The 23769-nt window shown below is 38.0% G+C and overlaps 2 protein-coding genes across 7 annotated transcripts in view; one reads left to right on the top strand and one right to left on the bottom strand.

Annotated features, from left to right (window-relative positions):
- The window catches only part of LRBA (LPS responsive beige-like anchor protein), a 634310-nt gene that overhangs the window by 257075 nt on the left and 353466 nt on the right, over window positions 1-23769 (bottom strand). For all 6 annotated transcript variants that reach the window (XM_066280997.1, XM_066281009.1, XM_066281017.1 and 3 more), the window contains exons 38-40: window positions 22746-22870; window positions 14786-14932; window positions 12146-12282 (exon numbers count right to left, since the gene is read on the bottom strand). In XM_066280997.1, coding sequence (XP_066137094.1) covers window positions 12146-12282; window positions 14786-14932; window positions 22746-22870 — 409 coding nt within the window. The remainder of the gene's footprint in view (window positions 1-12145; window positions 12283-14785; window positions 14933-22745; window positions 22871-23769) is intronic.
- MAB21L2 (mab-21 like 2) lies at window positions 5990-8329 on the top strand. The gene has a single exon (XM_066281114.1). It carries the CDS (start codon window positions 7070-7072, stop codon window positions 8147-8149), a length of 1080 nt encoding a protein of 359 aa, XP_066137211.1. The 5' UTR covers window positions 5990-7069; the 3' UTR covers window positions 8150-8329.

Raw genomic sequence — 23769 nt, 5'->3', positions numbered from 1 at the left:
AAGTTTTGGTTCTGTAGGTAGAAGAAAAATAAGAATCCACAAATTACATAATCATGCCTTAAATGGTTAAGAGTTGGCTCTACTACAAGCACCCTCTTGTTGTTGAAGATTATTGTGAGTTATGAAAGCTAAAGTCATTTAATAGGTAAGATTTAATATTTACCTCACAGTACATTAGTAAGTTCAAACTGGAGGTAAGTGGGAGAGAGGGAGGGAGGAGAGGGAGGGAGGAGTGAGAGAGAGGGAGGGGAGGAAGGATCTTATTCTAACCTTTCAGAACAACTGTTTAACTATATATGGAAATAAAAGAATACAATAGGTACAACTCAAAAATGTATATATTTGAAATGAGAAAAAGCTAAATGACTTCTTGGTAAGACCAAAAGACATTTACCAACATGAGTGAGACAACAGTAAATTCAATGAAACACCTTCTAAAACTACTTGCTGAATTAAGTTGAATTTTCTTAAATTTCATATCCTTGCTCATAATACAAGTGTTTATTTTTCAGTCAGGCTAAAAGCTTTACTTCCATTTTCCTGAGTATAAGTTCTTTGCTCTATCATTGTACATTTTACTAAGAACAAATTCTATACAGCCTAATAAAAGTACTCATATACAAGTGCTTATTCAACTCAGGGGAAAACTAACATATATCATATTCTGAATTTTCTTGTCGTACTAAGTAATATAAGAATTACACTTGCAAAAGTCTAATAGGTATAAATACTAGTAATCATATAGATTTCCAAGGTGTTCCAAACAAACTTAAAAGGCCCACAAACAATACTCAAAAGTACACATAAGCATTTATTTTTCAGTATAGCCTGATAGGCTCACTATGCAGAGTTAAAGCTATTGCTTTTACCTGACAAAACATTCTTAAGTTCAGACAGTTCAAATGAGAACAATGATACTCTTGGGTTACCAAAGAGATTACAAGATTTTGTTGTTTTTGTTTTTTTAAGCTGTATTGTGGGGGGAAAAATTATTTCAGCAGCACTGTTGATCATTTAAAGTTAATAGGCAGTATAGTGAACTGTTCAAAGAAAAATTGTTACTAATTATTTTCTAGACTATTCCAGAATAATAATTATCAATAGCCTATAAATAATCTCTATGATGCTTCAGAGTTTGGGAAAATTAGATCATTTGACAGAATGAAAAAAAATGTGATTTTATTTACTTTGACTTTAAATACAATGAGTATAGTACGATTCTGACAGTGCTATTGTTAAAGCTTCTTATAGATATTTTAATAGAATCACTTCAACAAAATTTCATCAACTAATACACTGGAATTTTAAAATCAGAAAATTTAATAGTTGTTTATTTCCCCATTTCTGTTTTGACCAAATTTTTTTTTTAAATCAAGCATTTATATGAATATGTTGCATGGTTAAGTACATAAGAACCAAAACTTTAGCAACTACGTGCTTCAAAATTAGATTTTAGAGGATAAGAACATAGACAGGCAAACGTGGTCCTTTGTTTTCCAAAAAGTACAAATCCTTCAGAATAGGGTTTTTAACGTTAAGAATCTGGTTATTTTTAAATACTTAAATGTTTTCCTAGAAAACTATACCAATACCATACAACCTAAAGTCTGTATTCTTTTTAGAAAAGATTATGGGAAAACGGTATGCTATTTCTACAGGTAAAAAAATACTGAGTATCTTTTTACACAGTGATACGATAAAGTAGAAAATACACTGAAGTTAAACTCAGTGAATACATTTCTAAGTAAAGATCAGCAAAAAAAAAAAAATTAAGTGGTTTAAGGATTCTGTATTCTCTGGAAACGTAAACAGGATTATAACTGTCAGATGTACAGAAGCACTGACTTCAGCCATTAGTTTGGTTTTGCTCCTGAGAAACACAACATGAACTACTGCATCACTTCTTTTCAAATCCATACATTCCCTCCAGCAGTCCCAGCTTCATCAGCGGTGCAGGAATGTACAAAGATGACAGGCAGAGAGCATTCGTTTTCTTTTTTTCCCTCACACTGTTTGCCTATAAATGGAAGACAGGGCTCTTTTTCAGAGCACTGAAGCTGAGGCTGTTTAAGTCAACTGCTGAAGAAAAATATAACCGAGTTCTCCATACAAGAAGGTGTCACAATTGGATTGTTTCCGCCAATAAAAAGTTTGAGAAGACCAAATACTGTTTATTATCTTAAAATAAAATGCAACATTAGAATTCTACCTTAATTGCCCAGTATTCTTCAATCAGAAATATTTTCAGTTTTTTACGTATTCTGCCAACTCATCACCTTCGTTTAGCACCCCCTAAAGAGCACCCAGTTCTGCTTCTAACTGAAAACCAAAAGGCCTTAAATTAAAATATACCAATTTTCTTTTGAAAATATCTTATTTGTATAAATAGTTAAAATTTTTATTTCCAAGTTTCTGACCTTCATGTTTTGCCCTTGGAGGAAATTAATTAACAATTAAAAGTTTATTTAGCCATGATTAAGTAAAAACAGAACACAATGTGCCATCTGCCTACTCTTCTGTAGCTTGCACAGTCACGTTTTTAAAAAAACTAGTACATAATTGATAAACTTGACTCATTTTTAAGGATACAGGAAATGTTCAGACTAAAGTTAAAATGAACATATTTTAGTTTATAGCAACTAAAAACACTCCCACTTCAGTTTTACCATCTACAGTCTCATAAACTATTTCTTACTAATGCTGGTGAGGGTCAAGCCTAGAGAAGTCTGATGGGTATGGACTACCGGAAATTCAAAACAAAAAATTCTGATCCAACCCACAATGTCCTCCTCTTTTTAGGAATGTCTGCAGCTAGCCCAATATCACAGGCCTGAGCAGAGAAGCATGCTGATGTTGGCACTGCCTACACCAAACAAACAAGATGTTTAACAGTCAAATAAAATGTCCTGCAGCCTCCCTAATGAATTTGTCAAGGACCATCAGATTGTGTGCCCCCCCCCCCTCTTTTGCCTCATTAACTCAAGTATGATGAGACGGATTATAACAAGAGAATACAGATCAATCCGTCTGAAGACTTGAAGTGGCTTTTAGCCTCTAGAGTTTCTTTCTCTCACTTGGTCTCCTTTAATAGAATACAGTATCTCCTGCAGAAGGGGCTGCCACTTCGTTTTAATACACCATCAAGGAGCTGCTGATGGACTTCTATACTAACATACATAAAAGCAGAGGTGACAGGGGCTCTTCAATTACAGCCTCCTCGGATACCGTTTCCCCCTTCAATTATTCAGCCAGAGGAAGAGCGGATCCGCAAACACACAGCAGAAGCAGCTCTTAGAGCAGAGGCAGCCCGAGTGCGCAGAGGTGGGGGAGGGGAGAAGGGAACCAGCAAGAGGGAGCATTATTTGCTGGAAGTGTTTAAGTTTATTGCTCGAATGATGTTTCTAATTAGTACCGCGACAATAAATTAAAGTCGCCTTTGTTTAACTGATTTATTATTTACTAGAGCATCTACCTTAGACAGGGTAAATTGGTAATGAATTGTTTTTAAATCAAAACATTTGTAACGTCTTATCATCCTTCAGCCTCTGTTGTAAAAGTGAAGAAACGCGGGAACAAGGGTGCAAGGAAACTTAGTTGTGCTTGACAGAGGCCACAGCAGACGTGGCATGGGGTGTCGGAGCAGTGGTGACCAGAAGAGCGGAGGCCTGGGCCACCCCACCGAGAAGGCATGGACGGGGTCCTTGGGCATCCAGCCGAGGACCGGCCAGTGGCCTTACCGGAGCCCTGGAGATCGGCTCTTGCGGTCATCCCTGGGCCTTTTCGCAACTCTCACTCCCCAGTGCACCCTGGGCGCACTGGCCCAGCGACAGGCTGCTGTACGACTAGAGGCAAAGAAGTGGCCACCTCGAGGGTTGGGGAGGGAAAAGCTTTCCACCCTCCGCCCCCGCAACGAGTCTCCGCCCAGTAACTGCTCTGGGGAGAAGCTGCTAGGACCCTAGCCCGGACCCTTTCCCTGTAGGTCACACAACTCCCAGCTCCAAAGCCCCCTCCTGCCCAGTAATATCTCCCAGGGCGCTGGTGTGACCCACAGGTAACAGCCGGGGTACCAACCGAGTCTGCGCTTCACGCATGCATGAAACCCCTGCAGGCGCCGCAGCCAGCTCTCGATCCTCCCGCAGCCCAGTTTCCCCCACAAAGGCAGGGTTCGGGGCCGCCCCAAGTCTCTGCCACTACCGACAAGTTGACTAAAGCTCTAAGTCCGACTTGCAACTATGCTTACTTCCAACTATTCTTCCCAACTCCTCACCACTGAAGACAGATTATAGGCAATAAATCCGATTTGATTTAAAAAGGGGGGGGGGCGAGTTTCTTTAGAAAGGGACTTAGGGCAAGGAGAGTGATGGGTGACAAAGTAGTAGACCGGACTAGCCATGTAAGAAAGGACTAAGAGATCCAAGTGTCTGAAGGAGGAGAGAAATAAGCTTCCCCTATGCAACTGGATTCGGGTTCACCTGGTCCAGCTTTAAGAGAGGAAGTCAAGCTCTCCCAGGGGTTTTGCAAAAGCTGTGTATTGGTTTTTGCAAAACGAAGTCTTCCCCAACGGGCTTCATAAAGTTTTATTCTTACTGTATTACCAAAGAATACAACTTCTCAAATCTAACTATAAATAATCCTATTTGATTTGTCTCAAAAAGACCTGGAAACCAGACAGACACCCGAGGTTCAAACATAAACCGTTAATACTAAGTAAATCACAAACACTGTTAGAGTTTTTTTCATCCAAAAGTACCGAAAGACTACAATGGGTACAAGACACACACTACAAGCACATACATGTTTTTCATTGAAATGCCAAGGGAGGAGTAAAGCCATCTGTGTAATCAATAACAGGATAGTTATAGATTTTTGCAGTTTAGTCTTTTAAAAGCAGAAGTCAATTATGAAAATAAAAACACTTTACAAGTGAAGTTATATTGCCGGAGAATATATTCAAAATTAGATTTACAATATTGACATTTAAGAAAACTTGAACTTTAGGTTCATGTTTACTTCATTTTAAGTTTAAAACAATTTTAGTGGCTTATTTTAATTTAAACATATATCCAACAAAATTCTACCATCTAGAAAACTTGCACCACCTCTCACAACTTCAATGTATTTTCTAATAATTAGCTAGTCCTTGTAACAACAAAGTAATAGCATTAAATATATCTGAATCTTAATTTTGAAGTAATAATTATCAAGCAAGGTGGGTGCACTACTTTTGTCCTGCCCCATTTTTCAACAGCATGTGCAAATTACTGAAAAGAGATGTATAGTCATAAACCCTCTCCCCATATCCACTCCACCTCCACCCCCCCATTCCCTTCCACACACACTCTGGTGCATATAAACAGCAATTGCTCTAGCTCTTGGCAACAATGAGGGGGGGAATTTGTGGAAGGGGAAAAAATCTAGAAAACGCTAGGTCCTTTCCCAATTTCCCTTCCTCCTCCCATTTGCCTTCAAGCGAAAGTAATTTGTTAGAGTTTGCACCTTCACAATGTTGATAGAAAAAAAAAAAGTGAACCTTTCTGAACCACTGCTACTCTCCCTCGCGTTATTCCAGCCATCTCCAGGAAGTCCTTTCTATATACTCTTTTTCTTCCTTGCAACTGATAAGAGAGGAGGATAAAGAAGAGGGGGCTGTAAAATGTGTGTGAGCATTTGACTTCTACTATCTCCTCCTATTTTCCTACTTCTCTCTTTACCCCCTTTCTTTATCAAGCACAGCGGTGGCTGCTACTGTGGGCCAAGCATGCCTGTCTTCTCTCTTGGATTGGCTAAAGCAGTGACAGCTTGGATAGCGATTGTAGGAACTGAAGCTCCACCCCCCTCATGATGGCCCTGGACCATTCATAAACTAAATAACTCCAGGAAACAGCAGGGGGGGGGGGAGTGAGGGGGGGGAGAGAGAGAGAAGGGAGAGAGAGAGAGAGAGAGAGAGAGAGAGAAGGGAGAGAAAGGAGGGAGGAGAGATTGAGAGAGAGATTAGGAGGGGAGAGGGAAAGGGAAAGAGAGAGAGGGAGGAAAGGAAGGAGAAGGGGGGAGGGAGAGAGAGAGAGAGAGAGAGAGACAGACAGACAGACATCGGAGGGGAGGAGGGAGAGACGACTCAGAAAGTGGAATCTGCACAAGCAGCCTAAAGGGGGAGGAGAAGAAAAACCCTAGAATCGTTATAACTAAACCCCAGATGCAACGCAAGCAACGACTTCGTCACACTAAAACAGATTTTCTGAGGGCCAAAATTACAAATTACGAAGCAGAAATGAATATCAAACAACTGCCAGCGGTTTGCACCTAGAGAAAGACAAGAACCCACTGCAAACAAACAAGCCCAGTCCAAACAACGCCTCCAGTAGGAAAAGAGGAATACCGCTACGACAGGACTCCCTGAGAAGAGACCAGACCAACACGCTGAGTGCTGGCGTCTGCAAGCTTCCAAGGGTGCCACGGACTGAGTTGCACTTCCCTGCTCTCTGGACATTAATTACATCCTTCACCTTCCATTTGGGGGAGGGTGAGGAGAAAGGCACTCACCTAAGCTGAGTGAAGAAGTCCTACCAGTGTGGGAGAGAAGTTTAAGAATGAAACACTGAATGTTTCGCTTTTATTTTTAAATTTACTTTGGCACTTAAAAGACTTCATTTCCAGATTTCTGGGCAATCTCGGTTGCAGACATCTAAGCCTTACCCTCCCGGTAACCTGAATTTTTCTCTCACCATCTCTTTTGTCCCCCTCCCCTTTCTCTCTCCTGCCAGCATATCATTGTTTTACATATCAAGAGAAAGCAAAAAAGTCCCAGCAGGTACTTTTCTTTTTCAATCACCTTTTTATCCCCTCTTCTTATTTTCCGGAGAAGAAAGGGGGTTTCGGAAAGAGGGGAAAGAAAGATCAGACTGGCTACAGCATCCGCGGGTCAGCCCGGGGAGGAAAACAAGAGTGAAAGTGGGGCTTAGGGGGAGCGCACCGCCTCTTTCGCAAGCCGCAGGGCCACCCCAGTGCGTGAGCCTTGGATCCCTCAACGTACTGCGAGACGCCGGTGTACAGCCCGGACCTGTGCCCCAACATGATCGCCGCTCAGGCCAAGCTGGTTTACCAGCTCAATAAATACTACACGGAGCGCTGCCAAGCGCGCAAGGCGGCCATCGCCAAGACCATCCGAGAGGTCTGTAAGGTGGTCTCGGACGTGCTCAAGGAAGTGGAGGTGCAGGAGCCTCGCTTCATCAGCTCCCTGAGCGAGATCGATGCCCGCTACGAAGGGCTGGAGGTCATCTCGCCCACAGAATTCGAGGTGGTGCTCTACCTAAACCAGATGGGCGTCTTCAACTTCGTGGACGACGGCTCGCTGCCCGGCTGCGCGGTGCTCAAGCTGAGCGATGGTCGGAAGCGGAGCATGTCTCTCTGGGTTGAGTTCATCACAGCGTCCGGCTACCTCTCCGCACGCAAGATCCGGTCTCGTTTCCAGACGCTGGTGGCTCAGGCGGTGGACAAGTGCAGCTATCGGGACGTGGTCAAGATGATCGCGGACACCAGCGAGGTCAAGTTGCGCATCAGGGAGCGCTACGTGGTTCAGATAACTCCGGCGTTCAAGTGCACTGGCATCTGGCCTCGTAGTGCGGCACAGTGGCCTATGCCTCACATCCCCTGGCCCGGCCCCAATCGGGTGGCGGAGGTCAAGGCCGAAGGCTTCAACTTGCTCTCCAAGGAGTGCTACTCGCTGACGGGCAAGCAGAGCTCTGCAGAGAGCGACGCCTGGGTGCTCCAGTTCGGGGAGGCTGAGAACCGCCTGCTGATGGGAGGCTGCCGAAACAAGTGTCTGTCGGTGCTGAAGACGCTGCGGGACCGCCACCTGGAGCTGCCGGGCCAGCCACTCAACAACTACCACATGAAGACGCTGCTGCTGTACGAGTGTGAGAAGCACCCGCGGGAAACGGACTGGGACGAGGCCTGCCTGGGCGACCGGCTCAACGGCATCCTGCTGCAGCTCATCTCCTGCCTGCAGTGCCGCCGCTGCCCTCACTACTTTCTGCCCAACCTCGACCTCTTCCAGGGCAAGCCCCACTCGGCCCTGGAGAGTGCTGCCAAGCAGACCTGGAGGTTGGCCAGGGAAATTCTCACCAATCCCAAAAGCCTAGACAAACTATAGGGTGCTGGGGGCTGCTTGAAAAGCAACACAAACAGAAATGCTCTCATCCACCCAACACACGACAAACGGTGGAAACTCCGGACACGAACTTCCCTGCAAGCTACCTGAAAGAAACAGGAACCCAGCAGCAGACCTTGGTGAATCCACAAGCCAACAAAGAGAGAGCAACCCAGCCAACGAACCAAACACAAAATCACATTCTTGCACAAAAGTGATCGTTTTCTTCCAAACAATGTGAATTTAAAAGGTCACACAAAAGAAGCAATCGGGCTTTGCCACCACAAAATGAAACCCAAGGTACATTTTCAAATCAATGTATAGTAGTTTCTCCCTTTTTCCTTCTCTCCCTTTCTCTCCTTTCTCTCATCTCTCTTTCTCTCTGTCTCATTTCATTCTGTTTTGGGTTGCCTGAATGTTGTCACCAAGTGAAAAAAAAAGTATTTAATTATATGTAAAATTTCTCTTTTAAGAAAAGTTTTCCTGATGTTAAATGTCTCTCAGTGCCAATGTCAGACTGTACCCCTCCCTCTCCTGCACCTCTGCCCTCGCCCTGAGCGGTCTTGTTGAAAACAGTAATAAAAATATTACTTTACATTGTAATTGACTGTTTGTGGGTTGTTCTTAAATGAAGGCAGGTGAGATCACAATGTACAATTTACAATATCTTTATATGAATTTGGGGAGCTAGATACAAGCAGCTGCCATTTGAACTCTAATTGGCAAAATTTACAAATACAGCACATTTTGAAGGTTTAACCATACAAGTTCCCACCAAAATCCTTAGAAAGGAGAAAATATTGATATTACCCAAATATATAATGTTTGTTCTGTAGATTTTAAGATTAAAAAGAGTATCTTCTTTCACACTTGAAAAAAGAACAGATTTTATATGGAGGAACATATTTTGATTCTAATTTTTAAAATAGAAAAATCTATTTCACATTAAAAATGGAGGGATTTGCATTTTTGCCATAATTAAAAAAAAAACACTCTGAGTCTGAAATAGAAAAGGAAATATTTATGAGTTTGTTGTGAATAGGCATCACAATCAGCTGATACTTTTCCTTCAAACATTTGTTCCCTTTAAGTTTTAAGTAATGAAAACTTCACAGTTAAATCAACCACACCAATTACAGCAGTATTCCTTTTCCTAGCAAATGGTGATGTGAGCAATTCAGATTTATGAAGTAATTCATTTTTTAAAATGGATTAATTATAAGTGCCGAACTATGGCCATTTAAAAAAATAATTCCCAGAGTTTTTCAGAATTATTCAGAAGCTTCTAATAGGCAACTTAAACAGAAAAGGTTTTGATACAACTGTTATGGGCAAAGAAATTTAACTGTTTCAAGAATTTACAAACAGGTAAAGTTCTTTCCTACTCTTTCTGCCTTTCTAAGGCAACAATCCAATGTACTCTTTACAATTCAACTTTAAGACAAGGTTTCTTTTGAAGACAAGGAAAAAAGTGATCAGAAAATCAAATAATTGGTAAAACCAAAAGTATCCCAAAGGCACCGGTTTGTCTTCTTTCTAGTTAAGGCAGCTGTGGTGCCCATTACATATGCTCATGATGTGGCACAGGTAGAGAAAACAGGTCAGATGTTAGCCTGTCATATATGAAAGATATTCTTTAAATTAGCCCAGATTTTAATTTATTGAGAAATCCAAGAATGAGAGCTATAGAGAAAAATACTCTAAAAAAGCCACTTTAAAATCAGAAGAAGCGGGGGAGGGATTGGCAGGAGGACTGAGCAGCAGGACATCAGAGATGGATGGAGAACAAGGCAAGCAGGTAGTCAGGGCTCTGGCCCCGGCTCACTTGACAAAACAGGCTTAACTCCTAAGACTCCCTGGTGAAAATGCCCTAGTAAAAATTGTTCTGGGTTAGAAATATAAACTTTGATCTTATCAGTTCTGAAGTCATCTCCCCTCTTTCAACCTATAGTATGTCTTTTTTCTGGCCCCTCTTCCTGCAGCTGTAGAACAAACTCACTGTAATACTAAGTGGTTCAGACAAATACACTAGTTTTTTTGTTTTGTTTTAATAAAAATGAATTTATTCTCTGGGGAAAATATTCTGAATTTTAAGAATATTTTCAAAGCAAGTAATAGGTGCTTACATTTACAAAGAAATGGCTTAAGGACAGTGTTTAGTTCAAATGATTAAAATGACATCTTTTAAAATTACCCTTTTTCTTTTTATTCTCAAAAGCATTTATACATTTCTCCCTCCAATTATTCCAGGAAGAACTCATGACAAGAAGAAACAAAAATTCAGTATTTTTTGCTCCTTAATTTAATACAACTAAGAAGAAAAACACTGCAACACAAGTGTCCTCATTACAAAATACCTTAAAGTACCAATGTCTATACAAAAATAAAAAATATTCCCAAAACAGGCTGAAAAATATTTTAATATAAATTAGCAGAAGTTTTTATTTCTGTAATATTAGGCAGATTGCTGTGATACAAAAAATTCTGTAATTAAGGTAAAAGATCCCTGCACTGCACAAGCAACAGGGGAAAATAATTTAATTTAATGAAGCTTTGCAGACTAAGATCAGAGAGGAATATAAGTTAAAACCTCCCCCAAAGGAGTAAACAACTTCAAAGAGCCTAACTGCAAAGACTGGTAAAGATTCTAATATTGAGCACACTTGCACAAACACCTTTAAATCACAATTTAGATTTTAAGTCGTGTATACCCAAAAGCATAAAAAAATATTCTGAGTTAAATTTCAGCCTCTCAAACTCACAAACTACCATATATTAGAGAATGTAAGTAATTTTGGTTACCTTTCTTTTGTAAAGAAACTAAAATACATTTTCAGACATTTCTGCAACAAAAATTTTTTTATAGGTAACACAAAATCTGAAAGTTTTTTCTACAATGGATTACCTGAATTATTAAGGTCAAAAGAATCTGTTTCATTGTAGCCTTCCTTCCAGACAGTCTACCAAACCCTATCTTATTAAAGGCAGCAATTTTGAAACATTGTGCTAGAAACTACATAAAACAAAAGATGATGGTAAAGTTGCCAATAAAATTATAACATTTTCATCAAGAACTACTTGGAAATACTTCTAAATCACTAAAATTTAACAATTCACATTATATAAAATCAAATAACCTCCCTCCAATAAATTCAGAATGTATATATGTGTGTATATATGTATATGTGTAATATGTATACACACACACAACAAAGCTATCAATCTGTAAAATAAAGTATTCCAAGTTTTTTTAATCACTTCTCTTTCTACAGGATGCTTATTTTGCTCATTTTAAAAAAGGATTTCCTCTCAGAAAAATATTCTACCATTCACTTTCATGAAATTAACCTAAATTTGGTTTATGGTTGTGGCACAAATGTTTCTTAGTAAAATAAAGTTGCCAAAGTCTGAAAAGTAATCAGAAATACATTTTTAAAAGGAAATTACACTTTCATTTAAGACTAGGAACTTATGCAGTGCTTTGTAAAACTGACTACAGGTAATGTGAAACAGAGGCATCTCATACACACACAAGACAGCACGCACGAAAGAGTACTAAGTCATGAGGACAAAGCAAGGAGAGTGATATATCGGTATTCTATCCAGAAAACAGAAAGGTTAAACAAAACAATTCCTCTCTCTCGATCTCAATGCATTTTGTAGCTTAATTCACCCTGACCCTTTGAAGCAAAATAATATTTATAGGAGATATTCCCTGAGGTTCTCTCCCTACCCTCGAATGAGCTAATGATAAATGCAATTAAGTGGGGACTGTTTTGGAATCTAAATGAACTTCAATAATCTAACGAGCTAGTGAGGGAATCATAAGCTAGAAAAACACTCTAGTTGCCTTGCATAGAGGTGGAGGCAAATCAGCAAGAAATTCAAACTAAGTCTGTCAGATTAGACCAGTGCCAATCCTATTTAATAGCTGTGCAACATCCTATCCAGAGAAAAATAAAATTCCATAACCATGAAACCTGCTCCCCATCGGCTCACCTTGGGGTCGATATTCTTGAAGTTAGGGTCCTCTTCATCCACCTCGAAATAGAGTTCGGAGGAGGTGACAGAAAGAATTCCCTTCACAACAACAGAGGGGGCCACAAGCTGAGCTGGTGTGCTCAGGCTAACAGGACCTGCCAAAGGAAAGGCAAGCCGCACATGTTAGAATGACATCTTTCAAAAATTCAAAGATTCAAGCAGAAGTTTTATTTAACATTCTCACATATACCATCAAATGGCCTGACAACTCCTACACTCACAAATGCTGTCTCCACCCCCAAAATGTCCTCTGAAAATACAAAGTTAGGATTCTCATACTAAGAGTTTTATAATAAGCAATTCATGTTAACAGTAAACTAGGATGCAATTATTTTACAGGGAAACTGCACAGCTTTGGTCTAATCTCCTGGTACAAGGGCAGCTCTGCCTAAATAAGTCCATCCACATTCCATTTAGAAAACAAGCCTCAGGCTATCAAACAACATGGAACAACAACCAGAAGCTAGGAGGACTCAATAGGCTCCCAAGGCCAGAGGTTAGCTTAGAGTTGGGCTGAGGCATGATTACAAAAAGATCACTAGCTTATTAGCAAAGTGAGAAACATTACACCATATTCTCTGGTAAAGATTTTATGCCAGGTTGACACAAAACCTCTTCCATAACAACTTTCCCCATGAAAGGTTGGTAAAAATACTTATTTTCTAAGCCTGCCTTTCCACTATTAAATATTGTTCAGTGCTTCCAAATCTAATATTAGTGTGGTTCAGGGACTCTGGGAGTAAACAGCTGGAGGGTGGGTTTCCAAGTGAATGAATTTTTATTGGAATAATCAAATCTCCACAGGGCTTATCAAAGAGACAAATCAGCCTGCTACTGAAAACAATAGATTCAATACAGATAGACGAGCACAAAGTATATTAGAGCTAAACCTAAAATAAGGACTAAAAGTAATGATTATATTATATCTATACATATATATTTATGGAGAGGTTGATATAGTAAGAATTTGAAATCCCATGTCAATTTCTCATTGTGCAAATCCTATAGGTGAAGAAAACAGCAAGAGAAGACTGGCACTTAGAGGTCTGAATTAATATAGTGCCCATAAAGACGGCACACCTATTCAGGTAATCAATGGGTGAATAAGTGTTTCAAAATTCAGATGAATTGACATTTCCATCGACTGTTAGAAGGGTGTTGGTCCTTAATCTCACATCAATCTTAATGTGTGCCAGTAGGACAATAGAAGGGATGCTCTGCAGAGATCAGAGCAGGTTTTGCCCTCTATTCCCAATGTACAAATACATTGTGTCCGCAGATGGGCAGCAGATAGCTGCGAAACAGCCATGATTTCCCAAAGCTCATCCCTATAAATGGATGAAATAAGCAGCTATGTGTTCTTTTGCTGTCTCCTTTGCCCTCCGTACATTAGCATGTAATCCTGAGAAGAAATAACATTTTTTCAATCACTCTCAGACATTCAATTACAGGGTAAGCAGACAGCTGCAGGAGCTAGGGCAACCTAGGTCCTAAAGAAGACCCCTGACAATTTCCACTTCATTTCTAACCCACACCACTTTATTAGTGTGGATTACTTCTTAATCCTATTGCCATTGTCGGGATTATATAATTAAACTCCCCTTTCACCTCTATTACTGTATGAATGTATTACTAGTAGCAAGAATAGGAGCAAAGTAGAGGAGGAGGAAAGAGGCAAATGGACATGAAGGAAAAGACCTGAGACGAGCACTCTCCACTTTACTCTCTGTTTCCGTCCCAAATCCCTTAACACTATGCTCCAATTAATTTTATTTTCTTTTACACAGAGGTTTATGGGTCATCAGAGAAGATACCATCATGTATTTTTGCTTTTCATTATCATTCACTACGTAGCAGTACAGGTTGCCAACACATGTCATTAAATATAAGATCTGTAATGCCTATTCTCTCAAATGAAAATTATCAAAATAGATTATATAATTTTTTCCTAAAGAAATCATAGAATTCTATCTCCTTGAGGGACAGAACCACAGGCATTTTTTTTTAATGCCATTTAATGAATGACTAAAATTTACATCTAAACAAGAGAATTTTTCCCATAAGGGAAGTAAAACTGAAAATCTGCAGAGTGCAAATCAGAATTCCTACATCAGGTAAAATATGTGAATCCTGTGTAAAGCCGTAGCTTTCTGGAAATGGATTTTTGAGGAAGTTAAATGTACATGCAGTGTGTTCACTAAGACCTGTATGTCAAAGCAAATAGCTCATCTGCCTCCAAGCTTTATTTACAAAACAACTGGCAGATTTTTCCTTATAATTCTTGTATTATAGACATTAGGTAACACCCACAGTCTAGGTGAAGCAATTTTGTTTTGTTGTTGCTCTTTTGAACTTTTTTCTTTTTTAGTGAAAACTATCCATTAACAAAAAATGAGCAGGGTAGAGACTGACTAGAATAGAAAAATAATGGAGAAAGTGTTGAAGATTAGGAGGAAAATGTTTGAAGGAACAAGATATTTTTATCTAATGTAATTTTGGGTGTGAACGTTGTCGTCCCAGCAGTCACAGCTGAAAATTCCATAATTACGCCTACTGGCCCAGAGCTAGCTGGAATATCTGCACAACCACTGCATTTACCAGCAAGATTCTCTAAATCTTTCTCATCCACGGATGACAGAGTATCGTCGTCGCCTTCCAGGAGGATCTCGTTTTCTGAGTTCTGATTTCCTAAAGCCTGGCTCTTGATGGACTGTTTTCCTTTAGCAAGGATATCTTCATCTGCAGCTGAAACGAAAAGGCAACAAAGCTGTCCGTCAGCCCTGGGAAGAGTGCTTTGGCAGAGGGGCAGGGAACAGAGGTAAGGACAGGTGACCAAGAATGGTCAATCATTCCCAGAGTCCTCCACACTGGGGACAGTGACTGGGACGCCACAAATGCTCCTCTGACAAACATGGTTCCCCAAACCCAGTTTAACGTAACCCTGAACAAGCACCCTAATCTCATTAAATCTGACCCTTGCACCGCTCACCGAACCATTTATTTACTTATACTTAAAGCAGGAGAGGGTTCAAAAGCAGCACATTTTTGTAAATTTGTCAGTAGGAAAAAAAAAACCAGAATCTAGTTTTACAAACAATATATACCTAACACTGAAAAATAAGGAAGACAATCATTCCTGGAATGTCATCATGCTGACAAACATTCTGAAATGGCTGGGGAGTGGCAGGGAAGAAGGATCCAGAAGGAAGAAGGGTCAGAGCTAGAGGAGACTCGCAGCCAATGAGGATTTAGGCCAGCTCCTGAAGTCGCAGCTGACACTCAGAGCTCCAGCAGCTCTGGGAAGCTACGTTCCTTCCTCCCACTCCATCCTCCCTCCTTCCCTCACCTTGCCCTCGCCCACATTACACCCCACCCGCACCCCCAGCTCTTACACAAACATCCAAGAGCAAGGCAGTGTGGAAACTAAGTGGGGGCTTAAACACGACCTCCTCCTCGTGTTTAAACTAAAGGGCTAAGACACCCCGGGGGCAAACATAACAGAAAGCCTGGATGAGAGGCATTTGGGCAGGGAGCCTGCACGGCCCGAGCTGCAGCAGCCCAGGGAGAGCCGCAGCCAGACTTGGAGGCACTGTCACAGGCTGCGGGGAGGCAGGGGAAGGAGAGGGAGGGCACAGAAACCCCAAGGAGTGAAGAGGTTGCTCGGCGGAGCGGAGCACCTCCAGCCAACAGTGGGACCACAGACCGGAGCAGAGGTGCCGCTGAAAGGAGAGCACATAACTCAAAATTCTGACTTCAGAACCCCACATCCCTCCGGGGTGACTGCTGCTTTGAGCAGCTTTCTCCTTAAGAAATACATACAGCAGATACTAACTGCTGGACTGTAATTTTTAGAAGCTCATCGTGTCACATAAGGGAAAGTTTAGCATCATCCTTCCATCCTTGGTTTCCAGCTCGGGGAAATCCCAGAGGCAGAGCACCTGACCCGCCCAGGCAGCAGCTATTGATATGGAAATCAGATCAGCAGGCTTTTTGCTCCACTGCAGTTTCTGCCTAGGCGGAGGGTCCAAAACCCACAAAGGATAAAGCACCCAGTCTGCAGTAGCAGGACTAGTCTTTATCTCTATCATTTATGGCAAATATATAGTTAAACAACATTTATGTTACCTGGTTAACCTGAAAAATCAAAGGTTTGTTGAGTTTAATAGGCACGGTTATGGGCAACATTAAAAGGTAAAAGTTTATTTTTATCACACTGATTGTGAGTCTATCATGTATATCATTTACATACAATACTTACTGCACTACTTGAAAGGACATTGGTGCTTTCTTTTAAATAACGAAGTCATGGAAAGAAGCTTCCTGTATTTAACTTGAATAACTTCTACTATATATAAATAAGTAAAACCTTATTTTCCTAGGCTGCACACATATGAAGGTCTCAATAAATATTTTTTAAATGTTTATCTAATTTAAATGGCTCTATATTTTTAAAAGAACTATACTCAAACCCAATAATTTTTAAAAATACAGTACTATATGTTTTTATATCATTACTTATATATTTCAGGTATTTATATTCCCTTACTCTGAAATCGTAAACACTGCCCTTAGCCCGAACAAGACCTTCTCCAATAGACTAGCAATTTTACTAAAAATAAACTGGTCACTGACAATTATAAGAGAAATCACCATCTTCTATATTTTCTTATACAATACATTATAATAAATTAACAACTATCAGTCAGATTTTAGTACAAAATCAGCATTTCACAGTCTCATTTCCAGGATTTAAATTCCTTCTTCAAAGCAGAAATAAGGTTAATATTAAAGAACACTTATCATGTGTCAGGGAGTGTTCAAAGCACTTTACATATTTAACTCATTTAATTCTCATAAACTGGCTCAGAGAGGGTAATATCATTGCTCAAGGCAACACAGCTACCCAGAAGTAGTCTGAAGCCTGTGGCAGGAGAATCTGAGATCTCTTCCCCACGGCACAAATATGAATGTGTGAGCAATTTACTGATGAGTTCACTAATTGTTGTGTTTCTCATAATGTATTATAAGTCAGAATCAAACAAAAAAAATAAAGAATAAAAAATTCATTTCCAAACCTAAATCTGATGCGCATAGGCCAAACACATAAAAAATAACAGAATTCATTACTTTCTCTGATTATTGCCATACCTGTTGTGAAGTACACCAAGCATATTTGGAAAAAAGGGGGGGGGACCTTTTAATCCGCAAACATTTACAAAAAAATGAGAGTAGCCACTGGCAATACAAAATAGCTTAGTAAATAAATTCACATTCATTTGAATGACCATTAAATATAATTTTTTATCCCTTTCAACTGGAACTAAAATTTTTTAAATATGTTTTTATCATGCTGACACATTAAAACGTAGTAACTTCTAAATTAAATAAGCTATTATATAAAAATTTTAAAGTACTATACAGGCCTACTATACAGATACAAACACCTACTTTTTATTTATTTACTTATTTTTACAAGCTCAGATTCTGGACTTGTTCAACCTCAACTGAAAAACCTCTTGTCATGGAAAATATGCAGCTTACTGATATTCAGAATGGTTTTCCTGTAATTAACTCCCCCTTGAGGATTTTAAGTTAGCAGCAGTAAAATTACCAACAGTACCCTAATACACACCACATGCGCTGGCGTTCAATTCTCAATGGTCTAATAGCTTTCTGCTAAAGAACTTTTTTTCCTTCAAAATTAGAACAAAACTGTCCCAAGCATAAAATAAAAGATAATTATCATGTTTATGTGCTTGGAAAAGTATATTCTTAACTTTCATTTGCCTTTTACTCAACCAACCACTGAAACAAGTATCAACTATTTTGATATCTTCTGTGAGTATATTCTACACTTGTATAAAAGTTTAATTGGATGAAGTCAACATACTTTTGGTTCAATTATAAAGCTTGATTCAGATCTTTTCTGGCTAATATAATTATTACCAAGCATGGTAACTGTTTAAATATTCATATTACTATTAACATAGTAACTTCATCTAATCTCACATTTTATTCTGGTTTAATGTTTAGTCTAACTTAGTAACTAGAGTGCAGTTGTTAGATAAATTGGATAAATTTGTCAAAAATGATTTGAATCATAACTTTTGGTTCACTAAAGGTAAGAGAAATGAGAGGACTCAAGAAAGAAGCTGGTCCTCAAAATGTAAAGTTCAGGTTCTATAAGCAACACTGGACGTTGAGTAGATCCATCTAGGTAAGTAAAATTAAGACAGGGTAAGAAGGTGGAAAGCTGTCCCACCTATGATATATGAACTTCCTTTTAAAAATCCACTGCGCCAGTGAACTAGCAATCAGTAGTCCAAATTACAGTAGGAGTTTACACATGAACAATTACCACTTGTTTAAAAAAAAAGATTACTACTGAAATAACAAAGTGGCTCAAATGTACATAAAATAACTGTGGGTATCCACTTACTATAATGTAGATGAAGTATATACCATGACAGTTCATTCTGAACAGGACAGAGAATACCTTATATATAACTATTGCCCTAAAATATTTCCACTTTATATAACTTGGGCAATCACCAAAGGGTTCCAAGTCAAGAAGATTTACTCTAGGAAAAATTAGTATGACTACAAAGGATGATTAAAAGAACAAACCAAGTTTATCTAATGATCATGGGCCCCCTAAAAAGTGTTAGATAGAGAACCTAATATAAATTAAATCCTAAAAGGAAACAGTATCTGGCATTATTGAAGTCATGAGAGAATGGCATTGTCTTTTACATGATCTGTCATCCCTACTAAACCAAGTAAGGTACTTATATCACTCTATATGATTACAAGATACTTTTTAAACTGTTATATCCTCCTCCTTTATTTCTATTAGCATGCACAGTCTCTACAAAAGAAATTCAATAGAATTCTAGTGCTAAATTCTTTATGTGTTTGAACTAAAATCTATTTCTTTACCCTTTAAAACATGTTTCATGTGGCTTTGATTTGAATATAAAATTTCCATTATATTTAACAATTGATTTTAGAAGACAGCATAGCACAACACTAAGAAAATCTGACTAGTCATGGGTTAACCTGGACTTAATCCTACATCTTCCAAGAACTATGTTGGCCTTTGTTTCCTCAGTTTCCTCTTCTGTAAAGAAAAAAGTTAGACTAAACTTTAGCCTTAAGTTGTCTCCAGATCATAAATGCTGTGATAATAACTGACAAACTGGGCTCTGTGAATTAGGAGAATGTTACAAATTATTACAACTGATTTCTAATACATTTTAAAACTGTAAAATGGAAGAAAATGCCCTGAAGAATCAGCAGCATTTCTGCTTGCTGCTGCTAATTTCCACAAAGAATATTTAATAAGAGGAAGTATTACTTTTAATTTAAAAATATGACTCAGTTTCTGTAAAGTTAAAGAAATCTCCCATTACAAAATGACTTTTATAAATAACCACTTTGGAGGGTCCCTCTTTGAAAAATTACCTAAAGCCCTTTTCCCCAAGCAAGTTAATGTGAACTTGGGAAGGGCAATTAAATTGTCAGAATTAAAAAATTTGTTTTTAACTAGAAGGTAGCCAGAAGTAGAGTCATGGGGCTAGTATTGATCGCCCGAACAGAGAACATCACTCTTCAGGTATTTACTCTGCCACCTTTACACCAGAGGCTTTCCTTCAAATCAAAATCAATCTATAAAAAAGATGGCTCTTACTACTAAAATACATAACTAATCTTCAACGGCATTTCTATTTAGATGTCACCCTTTGATAATGATAATATACTTCATGATATTTTAAGATTCTGCATTTTCAAAATGTCTTGTCTTCTTAGTTGAATCGATTATAAATAAAAGTGAGAAGTCATTAAACAGAAAAACTCTGACACATTAGCCTCAGTAATATCTATTTTAAATATTCAAATTCCACACTAAAGCATGGTATTTATACATATTAAATTATGTAATTTGAACTGCTTTTTGATCATATTAACTTTTATCTTGTATTCTTGACTCAATGTTTATTTTCATTAGCTTCCCATTGTTAAATTAGGATAAAAAAAAGTTTCATAATTAACAGAAAATTAAAAATGAATGTCAACTATAAAATACTTTAATAAAACATTTTAAAATTAAGCTCTTTCCTGACATATTAGCATAAATTATGATGACATCAAACAATACAATGGTACAATATATGTGCTAAATTCCAAAACTGTCTAATAGTCCTTTATAATTTAAAATAAAACTATGTACAAAATATGATTAGAATATGTATATTTTTTTTAAAATGTTATATTCAATATGACATATCTTAATTGAAAGATCACTGAAGAATCTCCTACATAATTTATTAGTTGTTTAAAATATACATTTCAGATTTAAATTTTTGTCTTTAATTTTTTCAGAGCCTTATATTAACCACTATAAGATTAATATAAAATGTTACTGAGCAGAATAAAATTGCATTAAATGCCTAGCTGTACTTGCACTTGAAAGTGTGTAATAAAATATGGATAACTGATGTTATATTAATCTTCCAATTACTATTTAGAGTAATTAGAGTGAAATCTGCTTCTATACCAGATTTTAAAAGTCTTAACTTAATGACAGTAAGCATGATCATAAATACCTTAATCAGTCTCTTAGCATTAAAAACATCGACATGATATTATTTTAAAGCATAAAATTCAACAAAAATAAAATTAAAATTTACTGTAAGGAAGTTTATATATTCAAAAATGGCTAAATATACAATTTTTTTATAAAAATAGGTTTTAATAAACTCTGTAATTAAATCTATACCACAAATTTCAAATTTAGTTACTGGTTTTTCTTTCATGTAAAAGGATTAAGAGTTTGCCTCTGTAATTTTAAAAAGTATGTCTCTCCAGATATAAAAATTTTTCATAAAAACATCTTTATTTTTATTGTGGCCTGACCTGTGGTGGTGCAGTGGATAAAGCATCGACCTGGAATGCTAAGGTTGCCAGTTCGAAACCCTGGGCTTGCCTGGTCAAAGCACATATGGGAGTTAATGCTTCCTGCCCACACCCCTCTAAAATGAATATATAAAGTCTTAAAAAAAACACTTTGTCATTGACTTTAGAAGTCACAACTCATTGTGAAATAACAGTTAAGAATACAGAGAAATATCATACTTATTAAATTTTAAGTGCACATTGTAACATCTGTTTGACTGAAAAGGATAAAACCACAAAAAGGCTGATTTTTTTCCATGTAAGGGCCATTAAACAAAAATAAAAACAGGAAAGAAAATATACACACATACACACACACACACACACACACACACTGAAATCTATAACACCACATAAAAAGTACATGAACCTTAAAAGCAAAAGTGGCCTAATTAATTCTACATCTTATTTCTTCTCCTCCACCTCCTGTAGTTGAAGATGTAGGGCTCTGAGACTATTACTGCTTTTAGATCACTTTGTTATTGACTATTCTCTGTATGATCATTTATTTTAAAGGACTGATGTCACATTTGGTGTTATATCTGATGACATATTGTGGACATTTTCTTCCAGAAATGGCTCTTTAAGACTGAGTGCAAGAGGTTAAGCTGCTTGACTGAGGCCAAACCTAAGATCACAGACTTTTCATCTAAATTCTTAATATCCTTATTGAATGTAATTTGAAATGTATTTTGTATACTAGATACTATCACTTAACCATAAGCTGCTGTATATTAAACAAATACCCTATAAAAGGGAAAAATAAAACTATCACTTATCTTATTAAAAAATGACCAATTTATATTTTCTAGCAATCAAAGTAATTTTAATGTGGAGAGGGACATTTTCCTCCTTAATCAATACATCTTAATTGACTTTCAAAAATTATAAAATATTAAGTGAAACCATATGTCCAAAGAAAATAAATGATCAAATCCAAAGGACTGTCAGTTTTTCCAATTTGCTCATCAGGCTTCTACCTAAACCGAATCATAGTGATATGCATTATATCAAAAAAGAAAAAATGTTTTGTTAGGCTCTGATAAGAAGATGATGCAGAACAGGAGCGTCAGAAAATAATGTCCATTCTCCTTTTCCTGGAGCCATCTGTCACAACCGTCTACAAATCAAGGCTCAGAGAGAGTATCGAGGCACTTGGACATTTATTGCCACCCTGCCACTTCATAATCCCATGCTAAAATACCATGGTTGAGGGGAAACCATACACACACAACAGGGCCTTGAAACCTATTTGGTTTGTAAATGCTGTCTTTCTGATATTCATGGATTTGAGGCAGCCATCCTGGATTAATTTACTCAAAGCTGAATGTGTCACTTAAAAGGAGAAATATTTTATCCTCCTATCCTGAAACAAGAGTTAAGTAAGTTTTGCATGTGTAACATAATAAATAAATATATTTGGCACCATAATTTAATAGGACCCTAAAATAAACTATAAAAAAAATTAACTTCTCTTTCTGGGGTAACTGTGAAATGTGGTGTTGGACCATTTTCCAGAGCCTTGTAATAATAAAGTGATGCTCTTCATTACCAAGTTCTGTACCTGCTGCTGCTATTGGCAAGGAGTGGGTTATACACTGACCATGTTCCACGGCTGTTTTTAGTGTCGCTTCAGGATGTGTCGATCCTAGAGGGTTACGCACAAATCGTCGCCGGCGCCGCAAGTCATCTTCCCAGTAGTCAAGGCGCCAGAACTCACGAGGACGACTACAATGAAACAGAGAAGCCACATATGTTAGCAATTATCAAACAGCGTGGTAGCACTGAATTTCTGCATAAAGCTCTCCTTGTTTGCTCTGCCTTTTTTTTCCCCCTCTCCTTCCTCTTAATTCTCCCTCCACCTCACACTCCCCTTTCTGCAATCTTTAACTTAGGTATGTCCTTGAAAATAACAATATCACCTTCCAGTCTAAGGAACTCCTTTTCCTTTTTCTTGGAAGGTGAAATGAGCACTAAATACATCATTTTGAAATGAATTGCTGACAGTGTGATCAGTTTCCCCACACGCCAGTGGCATGTGCTCTGATTTCAGCCTCATTTCAGCCTCAGCAGGGCACCTTTCTCTGTGGCTGCATTTATAAACCAGAATAGGGAAAAGGCTATTATAAATATGGTATAGCATTACCTATATTAATCAAAGTCTGTCCCCCTTCATTTTTCTTCCTAATTTGTGCCTTTTTGCACAAGGTCAGTAAATCATACCACGAATTCTTGGTCCAGAAAGTGTTAACTTTAATGAATATCTCAGTTACATGGTTATGTATGTGATAATAAAATATTACTCTGTTTAGATGTGCAGGAATTTAATTAAAATAATCTCTTAAAATATTCATTACCTTTAGCCCCTGAGGCTTAGAACAACATAAGAAAATGCATTTCTTTTCCATTTACTGTTTTTAAATAAACCATTCCTATAGAGTGAAATAGCAATCTATTTTCAAGCAAATCAGATTGGATTTCTGTTTTATGTAGTCTGTTTTTATATTTAATTAAAAACTATATGCTATATGATGTGCAATAATTGCTATATCAAAAGCATACTTTTGAAAATGTATTTTTAAAGGGTTCATTCAATTCAAGTTCTATATTTTCCACAATTATGTAGG

The sequence above is a fragment of the Saccopteryx bilineata genome, chromosome 1 (genome assembly GCF_036850765.1).
Source record: "Saccopteryx bilineata isolate mSacBil1 chromosome 1, mSacBil1_pri_phased_curated, whole genome shotgun sequence".
In the NCBI taxonomy this organism is placed as follows: Eukaryota; Metazoa; Chordata; class Mammalia; order Chiroptera; family Emballonuridae; genus Saccopteryx; species Saccopteryx bilineata.
Note: the sequence above shows the minus strand (reverse complement) of the source record. Positions and strands in the feature narration are given on the sequence as shown.